Consider the following 19,154-nt stretch of genomic DNA (forward strand, 5'->3'; position numbering starts at 1 on the left):
TTAAAGCACAGTACAAAGCTTCACTATTTAAATAATGTGATACTGGCGCATAAATAGACAGCTTAGTGAAACAGAATGGAAAGTCCATAACTACATGTGGAAATCTAGTATATGATGAAGACGGCATCTCAATCACTGGGGTATAGATGGCCTTTTTAATATATGGTCTTGAGATAACAGAATAACCTTTTGGAAAAAGATAAATTAGATTTCTCTCATATACCATAGACAAGAATGGACTGAAGACGAAGCTGTAGGAGCACTAGAAGAAAACATGGGTGAATTCCTCCGTAACCTGAATATAGAGAGAGGAGTCAAAACCCAGATGCAGTTAAAAATATGATTGATAGAATTTGTTTAAAAAAAAACAACTCTTGCATGACAAAAAGAAAAGTAAATTCAAAAGACAAATGATAAACTGAGAGAAATATTTGTAAACTGGGAGAATATGTATTGCAGATAAAGGGCCAAAATACTATAGAAAAATGGTCAGGAGATATGAGTAGAGAACTCACCATGAAAAGGCTAATTACCCTTAAACCTATCAAAGGATGTTCAACTTCATTCATGATAAGAGAAATGCAAATTAAAACTGTACTGAGAGAACCATTTCTCACAATCAGATTGGCAAAAATTCAAAAGCTTGATAAATACTCAGTGAGGCCATGAGGCACCAGGCCCTCTCATACAGTACTGGTAAGAGGCTAGATGGTACAAGCCCCTGTGGAGGGGAATTTGGCAGTATTTAACAAAATTTACATATGCATTTACCCTTTCACCTAGAAGCAATCCCATTTCTAGGAATTTACCCTAATATTTTCAACAGAACAAAAATACAGATGCATTAAGTTATTCATTGCTGCATTACTTATAATTACAAAATACTGGAAACTATCTACATGCCCAAACTTAGGAGCTTTGTGGAATAAACTGTGGTTCATCAACATAACTGAGTACTATGTAGCGGTTTAAAAAAAAAAAAAAAAGAAAAACCTTTATTAACTGATAGAAACCAGCTTCTAGGATATGTTTTTAAGAGAGAAGTATAAAAGTGTATAAAAGTAAAGTATAAAAGAGTATCAAGGAGTATAGTAAAGAAAAGTATAAACGAGTATAAAAATAAAGTATAATAGTATAGCTTCATTTTGTGTTTAAAAAACGGGGGGAGCAATTAAGAAAACATATATCTATTTATATTTACAAAAAGAAACTCAGGATAAACCAGAAAACACTGAAATTAGTTACCCAAAATGGTTGGGAGGGGGAGGGAAAGATAGAGTGGGAGGAATATGGGGGGGGGTGACACTTAGAAAAGAGTGTGCTTTTTTTCTGTATACATTTGACTCTGGAAAAATGTAATGGTCTACATTCAAAACTTAAATCAAGAAGAATAGAAAGAGGGGAAATAACCTAAGACTGAAAGCAAGCTGAGATAAACTAGCTGTATTTCAAACGAATAACATCTACACTGAAAGGGGGATGGAGTGGGAGGAAGAAATCTAATTCAGGTAATTTATGGACAAAAGATATGTTTGACTGTGTACCCTCAGGTGTGGTGGGTGGTGGGAGACCACAGGAAACCAATCTTAAACTCGTACTTTCTAGGTTTGTTTTTATAGTGATATGGGTAAGCAATTCTGAAACTTGTAGATGGATTATTGTTTGAGCAAATGAGTAATTTGGTATTGTTGGGAGCCAGAATTCTCATTGTGGAAGTGAGATGCAAACGTGGAATTGAGAAAGGCAAAGAAGACCCAGTGGCAGTGATTGGAATTGGAGGTATTGGTGTGGACTCATAGGTTTCTAAAATACGGATAGGTATGTGGGTATGTACATATGTATATATATAAGCATACATTTCCTAGCTCACTTCTGTAGGGATCTAGAAGCAGTGACATCCTGGTAGCAGTGAGCACATATATTTTGATTTCTAGAACATTCCTTACTAAAAGGAACCATGCTTTCTTCAGAGAAATGGCTGATTTCAGGATTGGGGCAGGGAAGGTGTAAGATGTATGGAAGATCGTGTGTTGCCAGAAAATAAAGAAGTGTTTTTTAAAAAGATGGGGGCATTTCATAAGTAGCTAGGTTGAAGGGGCTCTTACTGGCCAAATCTGGACAATTTGAGTGCCAGATAAGGACAGTAACGAATTATAAACCATTGGATAGAAATTATAACCCATGGGTCCACATTGATAATATGTAGATAAATAAAGAAATGGGAGAGAAGGGAGGGCATTTCAGCACAAAGATGAATGATAAATAGAGAGGATACATTGGAGTTGGAAACTTCATTTTACAACCATATTTATAGTAACTGGTTCAGGTAAGAATCATCAATAGATATTAAGTCTAGGTGGAAATCTGGGTGAAGAGTGTCATACTTGCATGGTTTTAAAGTGGCTCTTTACAGATTATACTTCTGAACTGCAAGGGAATAAATAATAAGTATGCACTGGAGAAATGGGACAGTACCTTGACTGAATGATCAAAATGAATATCACCAATAAGGGGCAGATTGTCTGCACTGAGATGTGATAATCTGAAGGATCCAACATCAGTTATGTACTGTGTGGTCCAAGAGTGCATAATCTGCATCTAATAATGAGGAAACATTAGAGAAACCCCAAATGAGAAACACTCTGTTTTAAAAAGAGCTAAAAAAAAAAATACACACAACTGTGGGAGAAGATTAAAGGAACACAGGAACCAACTGAAAGATTACCCAGTGGCCAACACTGGAACAATTTGAGCAATAATAAATAAAATAGTATTGGATTATAATCAAAATATAAATATCCTTGAGTCTATAGTGATATAAATAAATTATGGAATAAATTGGAGAGGAGAGACAAATCTCCCATGCATAAGAACTCTAAATCTACTCTGCCATCAAGGAAGTGGAGCATACCTCTGCACTCCATAAGTGTGGGCTGTGCACGGTACAGTGTGCAGCGTAGGGGAAATGAGTAGCTGTACAGTGCAGAAACCTGACAAACACCACCTTAGCCAGGTGAGCAAGGGTGGCAACAGGGATAAGTCACATCTTGATATGATATGATGAAAGTGGCACTCTACCTCTTTGGTCTTCCTCCCCAAAACATATAACCGCAGTTTAATTATCAGAAAAACAGCAAATAAGTCATAACTGAGGGACTTTTTACAAAATACCAGACTAGAATTCCTCAAAACTGTCTAAGGCCAGTAAAAACAAGAAAGTCTGAGAAACTGTCACATCCAAGGGGAGCCTAGAAACATTACTACTAAATATAATGTGATATCCTGGATGGGATCCTGGAATAGGAAAGGGACATTAGATAAAAACTAAGGGGGCTTCCCTGGTGGCGCAGTGGTTGAGAGTCCGCCTGCCGATGCAGGGGATACGGGTTCGTGCCCCGGTCTGGGAAGATCCCACATGCCGCGGAGCGGCTGGGCCCGTGAGCCATGGCCGCTGAGCCTGCGCGTCCGGAGCCTGTGCTCTGCAACGGGAGTGGCCACAACAGTGAGAGGCCCGCGTACCGCAAAAAAAAAAAAAAAAAAAAAAAAAAAAACTAAGGAAACTTTGTACACAAATATTGAGAGCCTCATTATTCATAATAGCCCCAAAGTGAAACTAATCCAAATGTCTATCAACTGATGAATAGATAAGCAAAATGTTGTATATCCATACAGTGGAATATAACTCAGCCATAAAAATGGAGTTCTGATATATGTTGTAACACGGATGAACCTTGAAAGCATTATGCTGAGTGAAAGAAGCCAGAAACAGAAGGCCACATATTACATGGTTCCACTTACATGGATTATCCAGAATAGGCCAGTCCATGGTGAAGGAAAGTTAGTTTAGTAGTTGCTGGGGGATTGAGGGTAGTGACTGCTTTTGGCCACTGGGTTTCCTTTTGGGGTAATGAAAATGTTCTGGACTTAGATAGTGGTGATAGTTGCATAACCTTGCAAATATGCTAAAAACCACTGAAATGTACATTTTAAAGTGGTGAATTTTATGGTATGTAAATTATATCTCAATTTCTTAAAACTAAGGAAATAGGAATAAAGTATGGAATTTAGTTCACCAAAAAAGGGAGGATGACTATACTCAAAATGTCAGTGTTATAAAAGACAGACTGGAAAACTTCCAGATTCATTGAGATTAGAGAGGTGTGATAACTAAAGCCAACGCATGATCCTTAACTGGATCCTGTATGGTGGTGGGAAAAGGTTATAAAAGACATTATTCAGTCAATTGACAAAGTTGTATTAAGGATAATAGCTTAGATTAAAATTATTTGATCAGGGCTTCCCTGGTGGTGCAGTGGTTGAGAGTCCACCTGCCGATGCAGGGGACACGGGTTCGTGCCCCGGTCCGGGAAGATCCCACATGCCGCGGAGCGGCTGGGCCCGTGAGCCATGGCCGCTGAGCCTGCATGTCCGGAGCCTGTGCTCCGCAACAGGAGAGGCCACAACAGTGAGAGGCCCGTGTAACGCAAAAAAAAAAGTATTTGATCAGTGTTAATTTAGTTTAACTACATTCTTAATTTTAGGAAATATAGATATTTGGAGTTAAAGGGACATCATATATGGAACTTGATCTCAAATTATTCAGAAAAAAATGTATGTGTGTATATATTGTATGTACCTACAGAGGAGGAGAGATACATGTGATAAAAGAGATGAGGTAAAAGTAGCAAATCAATGTATGCAAAGGGTGTACAAATATTTTGTATTCTTGGAAATTTGTTTTTCTGTAAGTTAAGGAAAACAGCATTTGGAATAGTGTTAACAAGGATGTTCAACAGTGGGAACTCTTATTATTACTCTATATAAGAATGTAAATCTGTTCAAGTACTTGGTAAAATAATTTGGAATATGACTTTAGTATTTGAAAAATAATAATTTGGCATTGTCTATTTTTAGATAGATAGCCTGAAGAAATTCCTCTACATGTGCACCACAAACATATGAAATAATGTGATAGGAACATTATTTTAATAGCCAAAAAATGGGGGGGGCATTTTAATACAGCAGTGAAAATGAGTAGACTAGAGCATGTGTCAGTATTAACATCTATGCATCTCAGAAATAATGCTGAATGAAAAACAAGTCACTGAGGAGCATAACCAGAAGCAATACATGTATACAAAGAATTAAAACCAGACAAAACTAAGCAGCACATTGTTTAGGGCTACGTACATATGTGAGACAGCTATGAAGAAAACCGAAACAATGATTAGTAGTTTATTGAGGGTTGGAGTGCGTGAGGGAGGGAGTCTTGATCAGGGTGGGCACAAGGGGGACTTGGAAAGTACTGGTGATCTGTTTCTTAAGCTCGTTGGTGTATAAACGAGTGTTTGTGTTTTCTGTATTTATAAAATACTCTGGTATGTGTATTTTAAAAGTTTTTTAATTTTAAAAACGTTTCAAAACGCAAAACCCTCCAAGGCAAATAATTTTAAATCATACATCATTAAATGAGCAAAGCAAGTTATGAAATTGTGTATGAGTTTTTGTTAAGAAATTGCATATGCATCTGTATCTTTGTGTTTATAGAAATAAGTCTGAGAAGAAAAACACAAAACTGTGTTGTTCCTTAGGAAGTAGGATTTCTGGAGAACTTTTGCATTATACTTCTTTGTATTTACTTATGTGCTTTTAAGATCTGTGAGCATTTATCAGCTAGGCTCACATTTTGAGATTATATTTCTTTTGTCTTTACTGCTGTTGAATAAAGAGCTTAAAGGTAGGGTACAAGTGTTATACATACTTTTCTGTGTTTTTTTTTTAATCAGAAAAATAATAAAACAATTTCCATTTTAGAAAACATAATAAAACCAAAAAATTTAGAGGAAGGTCACTAGCAACGTTTAGAAATCTTAACTGAGGAAGAATGCAGGTTACAAAACAGCATTTTACATACTTAATATTAGTTCACTTAATATATATATTCAAAATCTTAAAAAATCCTGGAATGAAAATGCTCCACCACTAACAATTATTATTTCTAGGTGGTATAATTTGCAGGTGGTTTTAATTTTCTTTGTATTTTCCTAATCTGCATGTATTACATATGGAAGTAGGAAAAAAATTATGAGAGTATTCACCATCATTAAGGACTGAAGTTCTTAGATGATTTCAGTAACATTATTTTTACCTTTGGGAGTAGTAGCTACTTACCTGAATGAGCAGCGGTAGGTACTAAGAGAAGAGAAGAGAGCTCATCTCTACCCTTGTTACAGATGTGAGTTCAGTGGTACTCTTTTATCGGGTTGGCCAAAAAAGTGCCTTCGGTTTATCTTTTTGAGCAAAGAACTGTTCCAGGTGCCTTTTACAGTCTTTCAGGGAATTGAAATTTTTTCCATTAAGAGAATTTTGTAAAGACCGAAATAAATGGAAATCCAAAGGTGCAATGTCTGGTGAATACAACCGATGAATCAGAACTTCCCAGCCAAGCTGTAACTGTTTTTGCCTCATCATCGAAGAAACATGTGGTCTTGCGTTATCCTCATGGAAGATTATGCATTTACTGTTGACTAATTCTGGATGCTTTTCGTTGAGTGCTGCTTTCAGTTGGTCTGATTGGGAGTAGTATTTGTTGGAATTAATCATTTGGTTTTCTGGAAGGAGCTCATAATAGAGGACTCCCTTCCAATCCCACCATATACACAACATCACCTTCTTTGCATGAAGACCGGCCTTTGTTGTGGTTGGTGGTGGTTCATTTCGCTTGCCCCACGATCTCTTCCATTCCACATTGTTGTATTGTTTCATTGCCTATCACAATCTGTTTTAAAAATGGAACGTTTAGGACTTCCCTGGTGGTGCAGTGGTTAAGAATCTGCCTGCCAGTGCAGGGGACACGAGTTCGAGCCCTGGTCTGGGAAGATCCCACATGCCACGGAGCAACTAAGCCCGTGCGCCATGACTACTAAGCCTGCACTTGAGCCCACAAGCCACAACTACTGAGCCCATGTGCCACAACTACAGGAGCCTATGCACCGCAACAGAGAGTAGCTCCCGTTCGCCGTAAGTAGAGAAAGCCTGCGCGCAGCAACGAAGAACCAATGCAGCCATAAATAAACAAACAAACAAAAAAAACCCGGAACGTTTTCATTACATTTAAGTAGAGAATCGCATGCAGAAATATGGTCAAGAAGGTTTTGTTCGCTTAACTTCTGTGGAACCCAAACATCACATAACCAAGCTGGTGCAAATTTTCAATGCTTGATTTGGATGTTTTGAGTATGTCATCTGTTTCCGGCGTGGTATAACGTTGATTGTTCTCAATGTCTCAATTTGATCCCTATCAACTTCAACTGGTCTTCCCGACCGTGGAGCATCATCCAGCAAGAAATCTCCAACACGAAACTTCTCAAACCACTTTTGACATGTTTGATCAGTCACAGCACCTTCTCCATACACTGCACAAATCTATTTTTTGCATTTCAGTTGCATTTTTACCTTTCTTGAAATAATAAAGCATAATATGCCAAAAATGTTGCTTTTTTTCTTCCATCTTCAATATTAAAATGGCTACACAAAGATTCACCAATTTTGCTAAGTCTTTTTTTAAATGCACACTGATATGACAGCTGTCACATACGATCTAACAGAACTGTTTCGAATGAAGTTAAAGAAAACTAAGTTGCTGCTAGAGCCATCTCATGGAAAAAAGTGAATGAACCTTTTGGCCGACCCAATAAATGGCTGCTTTATTCTTTGACAACTGCATTGATCACTTATCTAACTTCGTGTCTCCTTCAGGTGCTGCACTATCTGGCAGTACAGAAACCTGCAGACCTTGCTAGGCACCTGTTACCTTGTGTAATTCATGCAGCCATACTCAAGGTAAAGGAGGAAGGTAAATGTCTTATTTGATTAGTCATTAGCGCATTTCCAAAATAAAAGATTTTGCCTAACTTATCTAATGATGGCTTTGATCTTTTTAAAAATAGAAAGTCTGGAAAACATTTCTTCAGTTAAGAAGATTATAAAGCAAATAATATCTCATTCCAGTAAAGTTTTGCACTTCCCCAATCCAGAAGACAAGAAATTGGAAGTAAGTCTGATCTTTCCAAGTGTTCTCCTCAGTTGGCAATGATTATTTTAAAGATGCATTTTTAAAAGGCTTTGCTTTTTTTTTTTTTTGCTGTCTTCCAATGTATGCCTCTCCCCTTTCGCACTGTTAGGAAATCATCCATCAAATTACTAATGTAGAAGCTATAATTGCTAGAGCCCGCTCACTGAAAGCCAAGTTTGGAACTGAGAAATGTGAACAAGAGGAGGAAAAGGAAGATCTTGAAAGGTAATTGCTATCTGATTAACTCATTTTTATCTGCAATAGGAAAAGCCACCACTCTCTTTAGAAAATTTTTGTAAAATATTGAGATTCTTTTGTAGTGTTCCTCTATTTTTTGTAACAAGCATTGGCTAGAGACAGAGAAATATTTGTTTATCATAGGATTTGACCTCTCCTGTATCTCTGAGTATTTGCCATGTGTTTCCATTCCTCCCACTTTTAGAACGAAGGCTTCCAGGTCTCTCTTTCTAGGAGTGTCCTTGTTTGCTCTTGGAGGAACTGGCTGTTTACTCTTTGTTACTTGCAGGGCCCCAGAGCTTTGCTTTCCACTCTCACTGTTCCTTAAGTACAGGCAGAGGTGTTCTGAAACTATTTCTGCTGAATATTCCTAGTTTTTACACAACTTTTACTAAAGAGTTACTAAATCTTCTGAACAAGATTTATGATAGCAAATGTGCATATCCTCTGTGCTTTGTGAATGTGTTTTGAAAGAGTGACCAGATGGCCTCTCCATGATGAGGCAAATGATTGGGTCAGCCTTTTCCTCCTTCCAAGATTTGGACCATTTCGAAGGGAGCCTGTCAGTGTGGGTCCCTGTCCATTTTTGCCTGAGGTACTTTAAAGGACGATGTTGTTTCAATAGGTTATAAAGTGTTTCCAAATTAGCTACTTGAGCAGCTTGAATTTGTTATAACTAAAATTTTCATCAGTCTTTCCATGAGAAATGGCATTATTGATGATAAATAATTAATATTATATGACAAGGCATTTGCTATAGCTTTTAACAAGCTCTTGTTTGAATATTATATCTTGTGTTGAAATTTTCGCCCAGCCTTCTTTGCTCTTGAAAATTCCTTCCTCTTAAATGAGAAGAATATGCTCTAATCACAGGAATTGTTTCTAAGATAGCATATGAGGTAGTGAGCAGGTGGTGCAGAGTTGGTGGCTCTGTGCCTTCGACTCTCTTAGCTCCACCATACGTTGTCTGTGATATACTTGGAAGTAGAGTGTTTCCAGCACATAATGGCACAGCTTACAATTGAGACTTTGCCCAGCAAAACATGTATTTTAAGCGCACGCGCACACACACACACACACACACACACACACACACACTCATACACTCATACACCTTAAAAGAACAAAAATGAGAAATAAGGACCATTGCTTTGCTGTATAAATTAAACATGGTTTTTGTTGTTAAAAACATTTAAAAAATCTTTTATTTAGTGTAGCATCTTCTATAGTCTGAAAGAAATAGACTGAATATTTTTTCTTACACTTTGACAGAGATGGGCTTTTAAAAAAATTTACAAAAACAGTTGAAAGGCAGTAAGATTGTCATTTGAGTCGATTTTAATTCCAAATGTCGATCTGTCCTGTTAAAAAAATTTCCACTCCAGCCTTGGTGTAGGGTTCACCAGTATCATTTTGACGGTTTGTCCCCGAAATGGATCAGGGAGGATTGACCCAGTGTGAACTGAGCAGCTCGTTTTCTATCCTTTCATTACCTCTCTCTTCCAGGTTTGTGAGTTGCCTTTTGGAGCAACCTGAGGTGTTAGTTGTTGGTGCAGGAAGAGGACACGCTGGCAAGATCATTCACAAGCTGTTTGTGAATGCTCAGAGGGTATGTGAGATTCCTTATTGACTGTGTCATGATCTCTCCAGGCCTCTGCTCAGTAAGGTACTGTTTTGATTCCCACACATGGCCGATTCTATGGCTGCTAATAACAGCATTGGATTCGAACACTGAAGAAATAATGACTCTCAACAGTAACTTTTTAGTCTTTGAAATCCATCTGCTTTCTTACATGTTTAAATAAAATGATAAGTTTATTTTAGTACCTAAATTTCAGAAGTTAAAATGGCCTGAAATTCCTTGTTAACGAATCTGATAGGGACTTGTTTAGCAATGGCCAGTGCTGTGCTGTGGAAAAAATGTTTACTGGTTTCAAATTAGTTTAGTTTTACCAGTTTTAAACTCCATGTACTGCAATGGATTCACAACTTAGCTTGGAGTTAGTAAATCTAACTATTCTTATAATGGTGAAGAGATCTAACTTCAGAGGGTTCCTAAGAAGGAAGAGCAAGATTCAGAATTTTAGGACTATGGAAAACAGTCTTCAGCACAGAAAGAAAGCTCAATTTGAAAACTTTCCTGTGTCATTACCTCTACTGATAAAAGTTTTAAAAATCGTACAGTACCTCTGACATTCTAAAACTGTTCAGATTTGGATTTTTATGAGGATGGTATTAGTTATACTTTGGGTTGATTCTCCCTGTACTTATCTTGTTTACTGGTTAAGAGGCGCTGGTATTCCGTAGGTGATTCTCACATCAGGACTCATTAATATTAAAGATTCTGATAAAAGTATTTTGAAGTGTACTAAATACAAGGTGCCCCTTATGTAGCACTTTGATGACACTCGAATGGCCCAGTTTTGAAGGTATGATTCTCACAGTCAAATGAGAAAAGAATTTTCGTGGGTTTACACATGGAATAAAAACTTCATAATCTCCTTTGAGTCGGTCTGGAGTGCATCGAATATATGAATTTGAACTTGAATATATTGAATTTGAATATATTCAAAATCATAGCCAAATATACTGATAGGAATTTTAGCAAGAACTAAAACCTGAGATTATTTATGAGGTGGCCCCCTAAATTTAAGGATTTCAAGTTAAAAACCAAGTATTTCTTTATAAATTAAAGTTCTAGAAAACAATAGATGCTTACTTTGATTTATTTTGTTTTTCTCTGGCATGAAACCAAGTCTGTTTTCACATCCTATGATATATTTGCCAGTTTACTAGCCAGTGCTTATAAGCACATTTCCTTGTTAACACCAATATGAATTTTCCTTATACTGCAAAAATTCTTTCCTCATTTTTAAAAACCTGTGTGTTAAGAGGATTTAAAATCTGAAGTATTTACAAAATATTTTTAATGCTGAGAGTAGAACACTCTCATTGTTCTAAATACGTAAAAGCAAAATTATTCTCCCCAATGTGGAAATAAGCTTTTTCCCCGAGACTTTAAGTAAAGTCTTACTGTGAAAATTCGGATAATACAGAGAATTATAATGAAAAATTAATGACACTGAAAAATGAATCACATTAATCTCACTACCCACTGGTGATCACTGTCAACATTTAACATCTAGTGTATACAAATATATATATAAATATATGTAAATTTTACAAAATAGGATTATATTACATAGTTTACTTTGTTCTTACTTTCCACTTAATGTAATTATCCTTCTACATTAGTAAGTATAAGAGTGTATCATCTTTTCACTGGGCTCATTGTATAGCTAATCCCCTTTAATGGATACTGAAATTGTACATTCATCCCACATTATATAATTTTAAAATATTTTAAACTTTCAAACCTTGAAGTGAATGTTTTTAGGGAACTGGCAGACTGTAATCCATATAACAAGCACCTGGTTGGTACATTTTTAAACTCACCTCTTAAATATCTGGCTAATTAATAGAAACCATTCAAATTTATTCACATAATTTTTCATAATTGATACTTTATATCAATTCTATTAAATCAAGATTTTAACTTTTTTAAGGTTATAAAATTTCACTGAAAATATTTTATAGCCTACAGTAATTTTACATATTTAGAACTTTTCCTTAAAATCATACATTTTAATAAACTTTCATCATGATTTTATGTGTCAGTGATATATCCATATTTAAATGGAATTCAGCAAACAGACCACTGATTGGATTTTGCCTTAGTCTTTCTAAATTGAGTAAGTCAGACATCTAGTCTTAAATTCATTGGGTTATCTATTTTTCAAGACATGAGTACTTTTTTTAGTATCTTAATCTTTGGGAAAAGAACTAGATTTTTGCTGAATCATTTCCCCATTAAGTGACACTCTGTACGTTGCCTCTTGAGCCATCAGATGCATGAGTAGTGAGATTTGTCTGCTCAGTTGGACGGCTAGGTGTGTTGTATGTGGTGTGTTGTTGTCTTGATATTCTTTTGATAGGATCATGTTCCTTAACGTAGTGCATGCTGTCTCTGAAATAATCTTGAAATCTCTTGTCTAGCTCTTTTTAAACCATCTTGCTTGTTTCCCTTTCATCACTGTTTCTTTTCTCACCCTTTCTCAAGCTGACTGAATCTTCTGATGAGGTAACAAAATAGCCTTTGTCCCTCATAGTTCCTTGTTCCTTCCCATCCCTCTAACTTCATAAGGTCATTAAGACTAACCAACCACCTCTTTAACAGTCTGGGTTTGGCATACCTTTCTTGCTGGTGTTTAGCATAACATGATTTCATATTTCCATTGCCAAAACAATTATTTTTTCCCAAGTTGATGGTATTGTGAAAGAAACATAGTGATCAGAGTTAAAATGAAAGCTCTAGTTGAATATGTATTTTATTCAATTTTAATGAAAAAGTAGATGCCTTTAATATTGAGAACTTCTCTTTTGTGGCCACTGCTACATTTCATGGACCTCTGTCACTTCCGCATTACATTAGTCACCCACCCAGCAAACAAAACCAGTGTCCTCAGTTTTAATTTGACAAATGAACCTTAAACAGAATTGAAAGAATCGATACAAAAATCATCTTTCCAGACTCTGGAGAGCAGCAGTTCCTTACGGGACTGAGGACATCAGACTTGGACTTGGGTCATTGCTAGAAGAAATGTATAGAAACCAGCACAACTCCATTGTCCCTCTTCATCAGATGTCTGAATATGGCCCTCACTTTCCAAAGCTGATTGCCTGGCAGTCATTATCTTCTGTCTGTGTCACCAGTTTATTTGTAATCTCTGGCTGCTCATGCAGTGTTTCAAGCTTCTTGCATTTTCTGTGTTGTGATTTTTGAGCAATCATAACATAACTGACTGCATTACTGAGTAACGTAGAACATTTTTATGTATTTATCATGCTTATTCATCTGTCCTTCAAAATGATCTGAGTTTAGCGTTCGGCCTGCTCTTGAACTAGCATGTGATTCTCTTCAAGGCTGCAGCCATGGCTCCGGAGGAGGATCTGAAGAGGATGGTCCCCCCAGAAGAGAGGAGGCAGAACCTGACGGCAGACTTCCCACCGGCTGCGGGCCGGGAGCTCATTTTGCGCACAACCGTGCCCCGCCCCGCTCCCTACTCCCGGGCTCTGCCTCAGCGCATGTACAGTGTCCTCACCAAAGAGGATTTCAGACTTGCAGGTGCCTTTTCATCAGATACCTCCTTCTTCTAATCCTTCTAGATTTTAGAGTTCCCTCATTTGTGGCTTCACAGACAGTGCTAACCCCTTCTGTGGGAAGGAGGTTGTGCCAGTCAGAACCTGAGAGGCCATGAAGAGGACCTGTCCAGTTTGGTGATCAAGAATCATACCAGCATCTGAGAGACTTTCCACTGGGCTCTCTAGGGTCTTGTGGGGGCAGAGGAGTGGGCTTCAGCTATTGAAAGATTTCTTCCCCAAAGAGACGGCCCTTGTTGTTTGGGGGATGGGGGCGGGCAAAACAACAGCAGGAGTTTTGTGTACTCCCTCCAGCAGGATTGTGTTCATTTCTTCTTTTCTGTGACTATCCCTTAGGCTATTGCCCTGCATTCATAGTCTCTGTAAACACTTATTATATTTATTAGTATCAAGTATGCAAAGTAGAGTTCCAGTTAACTCAGATTTCTGGATATTTTGGTGGTAGCTTCTACTCCCAGAATCTATTTTTAAAATACTAAATGACATTCTGTCTATTCAATCACCTGGTGGCTATCTTTACTGTACTAATTGACTTTTGATGAGCATTTTGAATATTCTAGGAGAAAGCCTGGAATTTCACATAGTCTATGTGTTTTTCCATGTAACTGTGACTTAAATGTATTCCTTCCGATAAAAAAAATATATTAAATGTCACTGCAAATTAGTTTTATATCTCTCGTAAGGTTTGTTTCTCTGACTTGTTTAGTCTTTGGTTGCCCTGGAAGATATCACCCTGCAGATCGTTGTTCTCTCTTGCTGTACAATGTGCATTCCTTTTTTTGTGGTTGCTTGCAGTATTTAATGAAGCAGAGATGAGCACACGCTAAAAATATAGCCTCTGAACGTAGAGATTATCGTGCAGGTAGTATAATTTGGCATATGTGCTAATGTAATGAATAGAGATTACTTCAGTGAACTGTTTTGCCTTTGTATTATAGTTAAAATGAAATAATCGATGGGGGATGTGTAGCACCCAGCATAAGGATAACAACAACATATTTCTAGTTATTTGACGATCAAGATTTATCAAGTCTGTGTTGCTATGTGGCCTCTGTTCAGTAATCTTAAATCTATTTTTAGGCCTAAAATTCCCACTTTAATCCAAAGTAAAAAATGATTGTACTGAAGCATAGACCTTGCCTATGTAACTTTAAAGAATTAATAGAGCTCTGTAAACCCTATGTTATATTATTTTCATTAAAAAATGTAAATGTGTGTGTACATATATGTATATATATGCATATATATATATATGTATGTATGTATGTATGTATGAAGTATAGGAGGCTCTAGCTGATTACCTCCTGGCCTTCACAGCGCTCTTTGGGATACTGGATTTGACTGTTGCTGGTAAACCACACAGTGCGGCCCGAGGACTGAGCGCAGTACCAAGGAGAAACATACCTTTCAAGGACAGCATTTGTCTGCTTTCTAATGAGGAAGTTAATAACAAAAAACATTTTTCAAAGAGAGGTTGGACTTTAAAAAGGCGTTGTGAATCTAATAAAAGGGAAGGTGTTGCTTTCTCTGGCTAATTTTCTCTTCTTTTCTCCCCTCCAGTGGGCATTTTGTTCTTATTTCAGTTAGTTTTATGCTGTCTCAGATTTTCCTAAATATTTGCAGCCTGCTGAGTCTTGCAGGGATCTCAAGAACACTTTGTGCCTTTTTTTTTTTTTTTTTTTTTTTTGCGGTACGCGGGCCTCTCACTGTTGTGGCCTCTCCCGCTGCGGAGCACAAGCTCCGGACGCACAGGCTCAGCGGCCATGGCTCACGGGCCCAGCCTCTCCGCGGCATGTGGGATCCTCCCGGACCGGGGCACGAACCCATGTCCCCTGCATCGGCAGGCGGACTCCCAACCACTGCGCCACCAGGGAAGCCCCACTTTGTGCCTTTTTTAATGACATTATCCGACTTTACTTTTATTATAGTTATGTGTTTGCTGATTTTAAGATATTTTTAAGTACCTACTTCGTATCAGGTACTGTACTAGGCAATGAAGGTTAAACAGAAACTGAACATACTCCCTCCTTTCAGTGACCTTCCCATCAGGTAGGGAAGACTGAGGTAACATTGCTATAAAATGGAGAGTGTAGTCAACTCGACGGTATGAACTGGAGGTCCAGTGTTTATTTAGTAATTCATTCATTCATTCATTTGTTGGTAGTGGAGACTAATACATGCAGTAATAATGAATATAGGACTTCCCTGGTGGCGCAGTGGTTAAGAAGCCGCCTGCCAACGCAGGGGAAATGGGTTGGAGCCCTGGTCCGGGAAGATCCCACATGCCGCGGAGCAGCTAAGCCTGTGCACCACAGCTACTGAGCCTGCGCTCTAGAGCCTGCATGCCGCAAGTACTGAGCCCGCGTGCCTAGAGCCCATGCTCTGCAGCAAAGAGAAGCCACCGCAGTGAGAAGCCCGCACACCACAACAAAGTAGCACCCGCTCGCCACAGCTAGAGAGAGGCTGCACGCAGCAATGAAGACCCAACACAGCCAAAAGTAAATAAATTTGTTTTTTAAAAAATAGTGAATATGAGGGGTTATGGGAGAGGTTTTTCAGTCAGGCTTTAGGGATCAGGGAAATCTTTCTAGAGGAGTTGATTTCTAGATTGAGAGCAGGAGTAAGTAGGAGCTGAGGTGGGAAGTATGGAAAATTGCAAAGAAGAACCATAGTTACTTCCCCGTCCCTGTACGCTTGCCCTAATTGTGATTGTGCCGCTGCTCCCATGAAGTGGAGTTTATTTTTCCAGCCCTTGAATCTGGACTTAGCCGTGTCTTTCTTTGGTCTATGGGGTGTTAGCAAGCGTGACACAGGCAGAGACTTGAAAAGTATTTGCACGTTGAGGCTTGCCTTCTCTTCCTCCTGGGAACTGTGAGACATGCAAAGAAGCCTGCAGAAGGGAGAGAGAGTTGGGGTGGTGTGTTACACTGCAAAAATGAACTGATACAGGAGGGCGTAGGAAGATTGTTACGGGTAGAGAACACAGAATGTGCAAAAAACTCAGGAGCAAAGGAAAATGTATCTTCGGAGAATAGCCAGCATTTCAGTTTGGCTGGGTGAGGTACCCAGAGTAGAAAGAGGCAAGATGTGAAGATGGTGAGGTCACTGAGGTGAGATGAGGAAGTTCTGGGTAAACCACAGCAAGAAGTTTGGGCTGTGTCTTTGAGGCACTGATGAGTCAAGAGTTTGAAGCAAGGGAGTGACGTGGTGGGTTTTAGACCACACTAAATGGATTGGAGAGGCTAAGAAGTATTTACACATCCTAGATCTGGTACTAAATTGGAAAGTAGCAATTATATCATCAGTGGTTTTTTCCCCCTCCTTTGTGCTTTGTAACATGTTGCAGAGAGCCTGACAAGTGCTTGTGGAACCAACAGGAAGTGTCCTCACATCGGCCCTCCCACTTTATGTGTCCCTATACCACCATAGTAATCCAGATTTTTCTTCAGAATGGTATTTTTAAAACTCTCTAAGCATTTATTTTTATATTCCATTCATTAGTTCAGCAGACGTTTATTGAATGCCAGCTATGTGCCAGGTACTGTCCTCGGCGATGGGGATACAGCAGTGAACAGGACAGGCAAAAGGCCCTCATGGCGTTTACATCAAGGGATAAGTATGATCAAGTTACCTGAGTGGGGGGAGAGTGGTTTATGGACAGGTGATAAAGGAAGGCCTGTGAGGCAGTGACATTGAGCAGAGACCTGAATGAAGTGAGGGAGCCGGCCTTGTGGGTGCCTGGGAGATGACCCCAGATGGGATAGAAAAAGGCAGAAGTACGAGTAAATGTGGTATGTCGGAGGTGCCGAGAAAAGGCCAGAGTGGCCAGGGAGTAGAGTAGGGGAGGGAAAAGGGTGAAGAAAAGAAAGTTGGGCAAACGTGCAAAGACCAGACCACACTCAACATTAGCAGCTGGGATTTGTTTTCTTGATTGAAAGAAAGCCAGTGGAGAATTTTGAAGGGGGTGGGCGGGTGGGGCATGGTGTCATGATCTGACATTTGGAAACTCTTCACTCTGGCTGCTGTGTGGAGAATACACTGCAGAGGCAGGGGTGCAAGCAGTGAAACTAGTAGGAGTGTTGATGGTTTGCACTGGAGTGGTAGCAGTGGAGGGGGTAAAAGGTGATCAGATTTGGTACACGTTTTGGAAGCAGAATGCACAGAATATGCTGACGGAATTACTGAGGGTATGAGAAAGAGTCAAGGGTGAGTTGGAAGTTTGGGGCCTGAGTAACTGAGTGATGCTGTCACATACTGAGATATGGGGAAGGCTGAGGGAAGAGCAGGTTTGCAGGGAGGATGCGAATAAAGATTTGGAGTTAGGACATGCTAACTCTGAGCTAACAATTAGATCTACCTGGGGGAGCCAGTGTCTGGGGTGGCCGCAGTGGCTCCCCGTCTCCTCCCTCCTGGTATTCACACCCTTGTGTAGTCTCCACCCCAAAATTGTACCAGAGCTGGGCTTTGTGGTGAACAGAACACGGAAAAAGTATTGGTGTGTCACTCCCAAGATTAGGTTAGGAAAGACATCAGTCTCAGAGTGGCTTTCTCTCTCGGATCACTCACTCTGGGGGAAGTCGACTGCCAGGTCACAAACAACCCTAGGGAGAGGCCCACATCCTGAGGAATGGGGGCTCCTGCCAGAAGCCATGTGAGCTTGGAAGTGGATTCTCCCCAGTCTCAGAAGACTGCAGCCTCCTGAGGAACCTTGCACCAGAACTGCCGGGCTAAGCTGCTCGTGGTTTGCCGACCCTCAGAAACCGTGAGAGAATGGTTGTTATTTTAAGCTTCTGAATTTGGGGGCCATTTGTTATCCAGCAATAGATAATACAGTTAGAAGTGATTGTGTAAGTTTGGAGTTTAAGGAAAAGGTTAGGGCTTGTGCTATAAATTGGGAAATTTAGATACAGTCAGTACTAAAGCCATGGGACAGTATGAGACCACTCAGAAGTGAACACAATGCAAAGAGATGGCCTGGGGATTGAACCAGATATCAGGAAGAGGAGGAGGACGGCCAGAGGACACAGAGAAGGAGTAACCACTGATGTAGAAGGAAAACCAGAAGTGTGATGTTCTAGGAGTCAAGGAAAAAAAAATTGAAGGAGGGAGTTGATCAACTGGGTCAAATGCCATTGAGACACTGAGTAAGATGCGGCCTAAGCACTGACTGGTGCATACCTGTGCTTGCAGAGTAACAAATGCAGTCAGAGAGGTAATACAATTCTTACTGGGCAAGAACAGAGGTGACCACCGGGAGGGAAGATTCGTGTCCCCTCCAGCCAGTGGTGCACTTAACACTTCCGCCCTAAACCAGATGGGGTTTTGGTTGCTGTGTACTCTTCCTTGCCAGGAACTGGAGGACGGGGTGGGTGCAGGAGGGTAGGATGAGAGAGAGGGCAAGAGCCTGAAGCCAGTTCAGTCTGTTTCAAGCCAACTGTAACCCACTCTTGCTGCCTGCGCCTTTCTTCTGGGCATGCAGGGTAATGGATAGGACTTGGCATTCAGCAAACAGTGAACGAATGAATGCACCTCAGTGGCAAAACTTGTGTTTGAATCTTCTCAACTCAATTTCTTTGTCACTGGGCACCATAAAACCAGAGTGTCGCAGGATATTAGCTCCTGA

At 39.4% G+C, this 19,154-nt stretch overlaps 1 protein-coding gene across 2 annotated transcripts in view; it reads left to right on the forward strand.

Moving 5' to 3' along the window:
• RAB3GAP1 (RAB3 GTPase activating protein catalytic subunit 1) overlaps nt 1-14,180 on the forward strand; it is a 123,554-nt gene extending 109,374 nt beyond the window's left edge. The window contains exons 20-25 of one of the 2 annotated variants that reach the window (XM_079710162.1): nt 7,759-7,855; nt 7,950-8,053; nt 8,184-8,299; nt 9,818-9,920; nt 12,432-12,452; nt 13,295-14,180. In XM_079710162.1, the coding sequence (XP_079566288.1) occupies nt 7,759-7,855; nt 7,950-8,053; nt 8,184-8,299; nt 9,818-9,920; nt 12,432-12,452; nt 13,295-13,528 (675 nt within the window). In that variant the 3' untranslated portion in view covers nt 13,529-14,180. The remainder of the gene's footprint in view (nt 1-7,758; nt 7,856-7,949; nt 8,054-8,183; nt 8,300-9,817; nt 9,921-12,431; nt 12,453-13,294) is intronic. The other variant, XM_079710163.1, reaches the window with a different exon arrangement.
• The last annotated feature ends 4,974 nt before the right edge of the window (nt 14,181-19,154 follow it).

Source organism: Hyperoodon ampullatus (assembly GCF_949752795.1).
Source record: "Hyperoodon ampullatus genome assembly, chromosome: 8".
NCBI lineage: Eukaryota > Metazoa > Chordata > Mammalia > Artiodactyla > Ziphiidae > Hyperoodon > Hyperoodon ampullatus.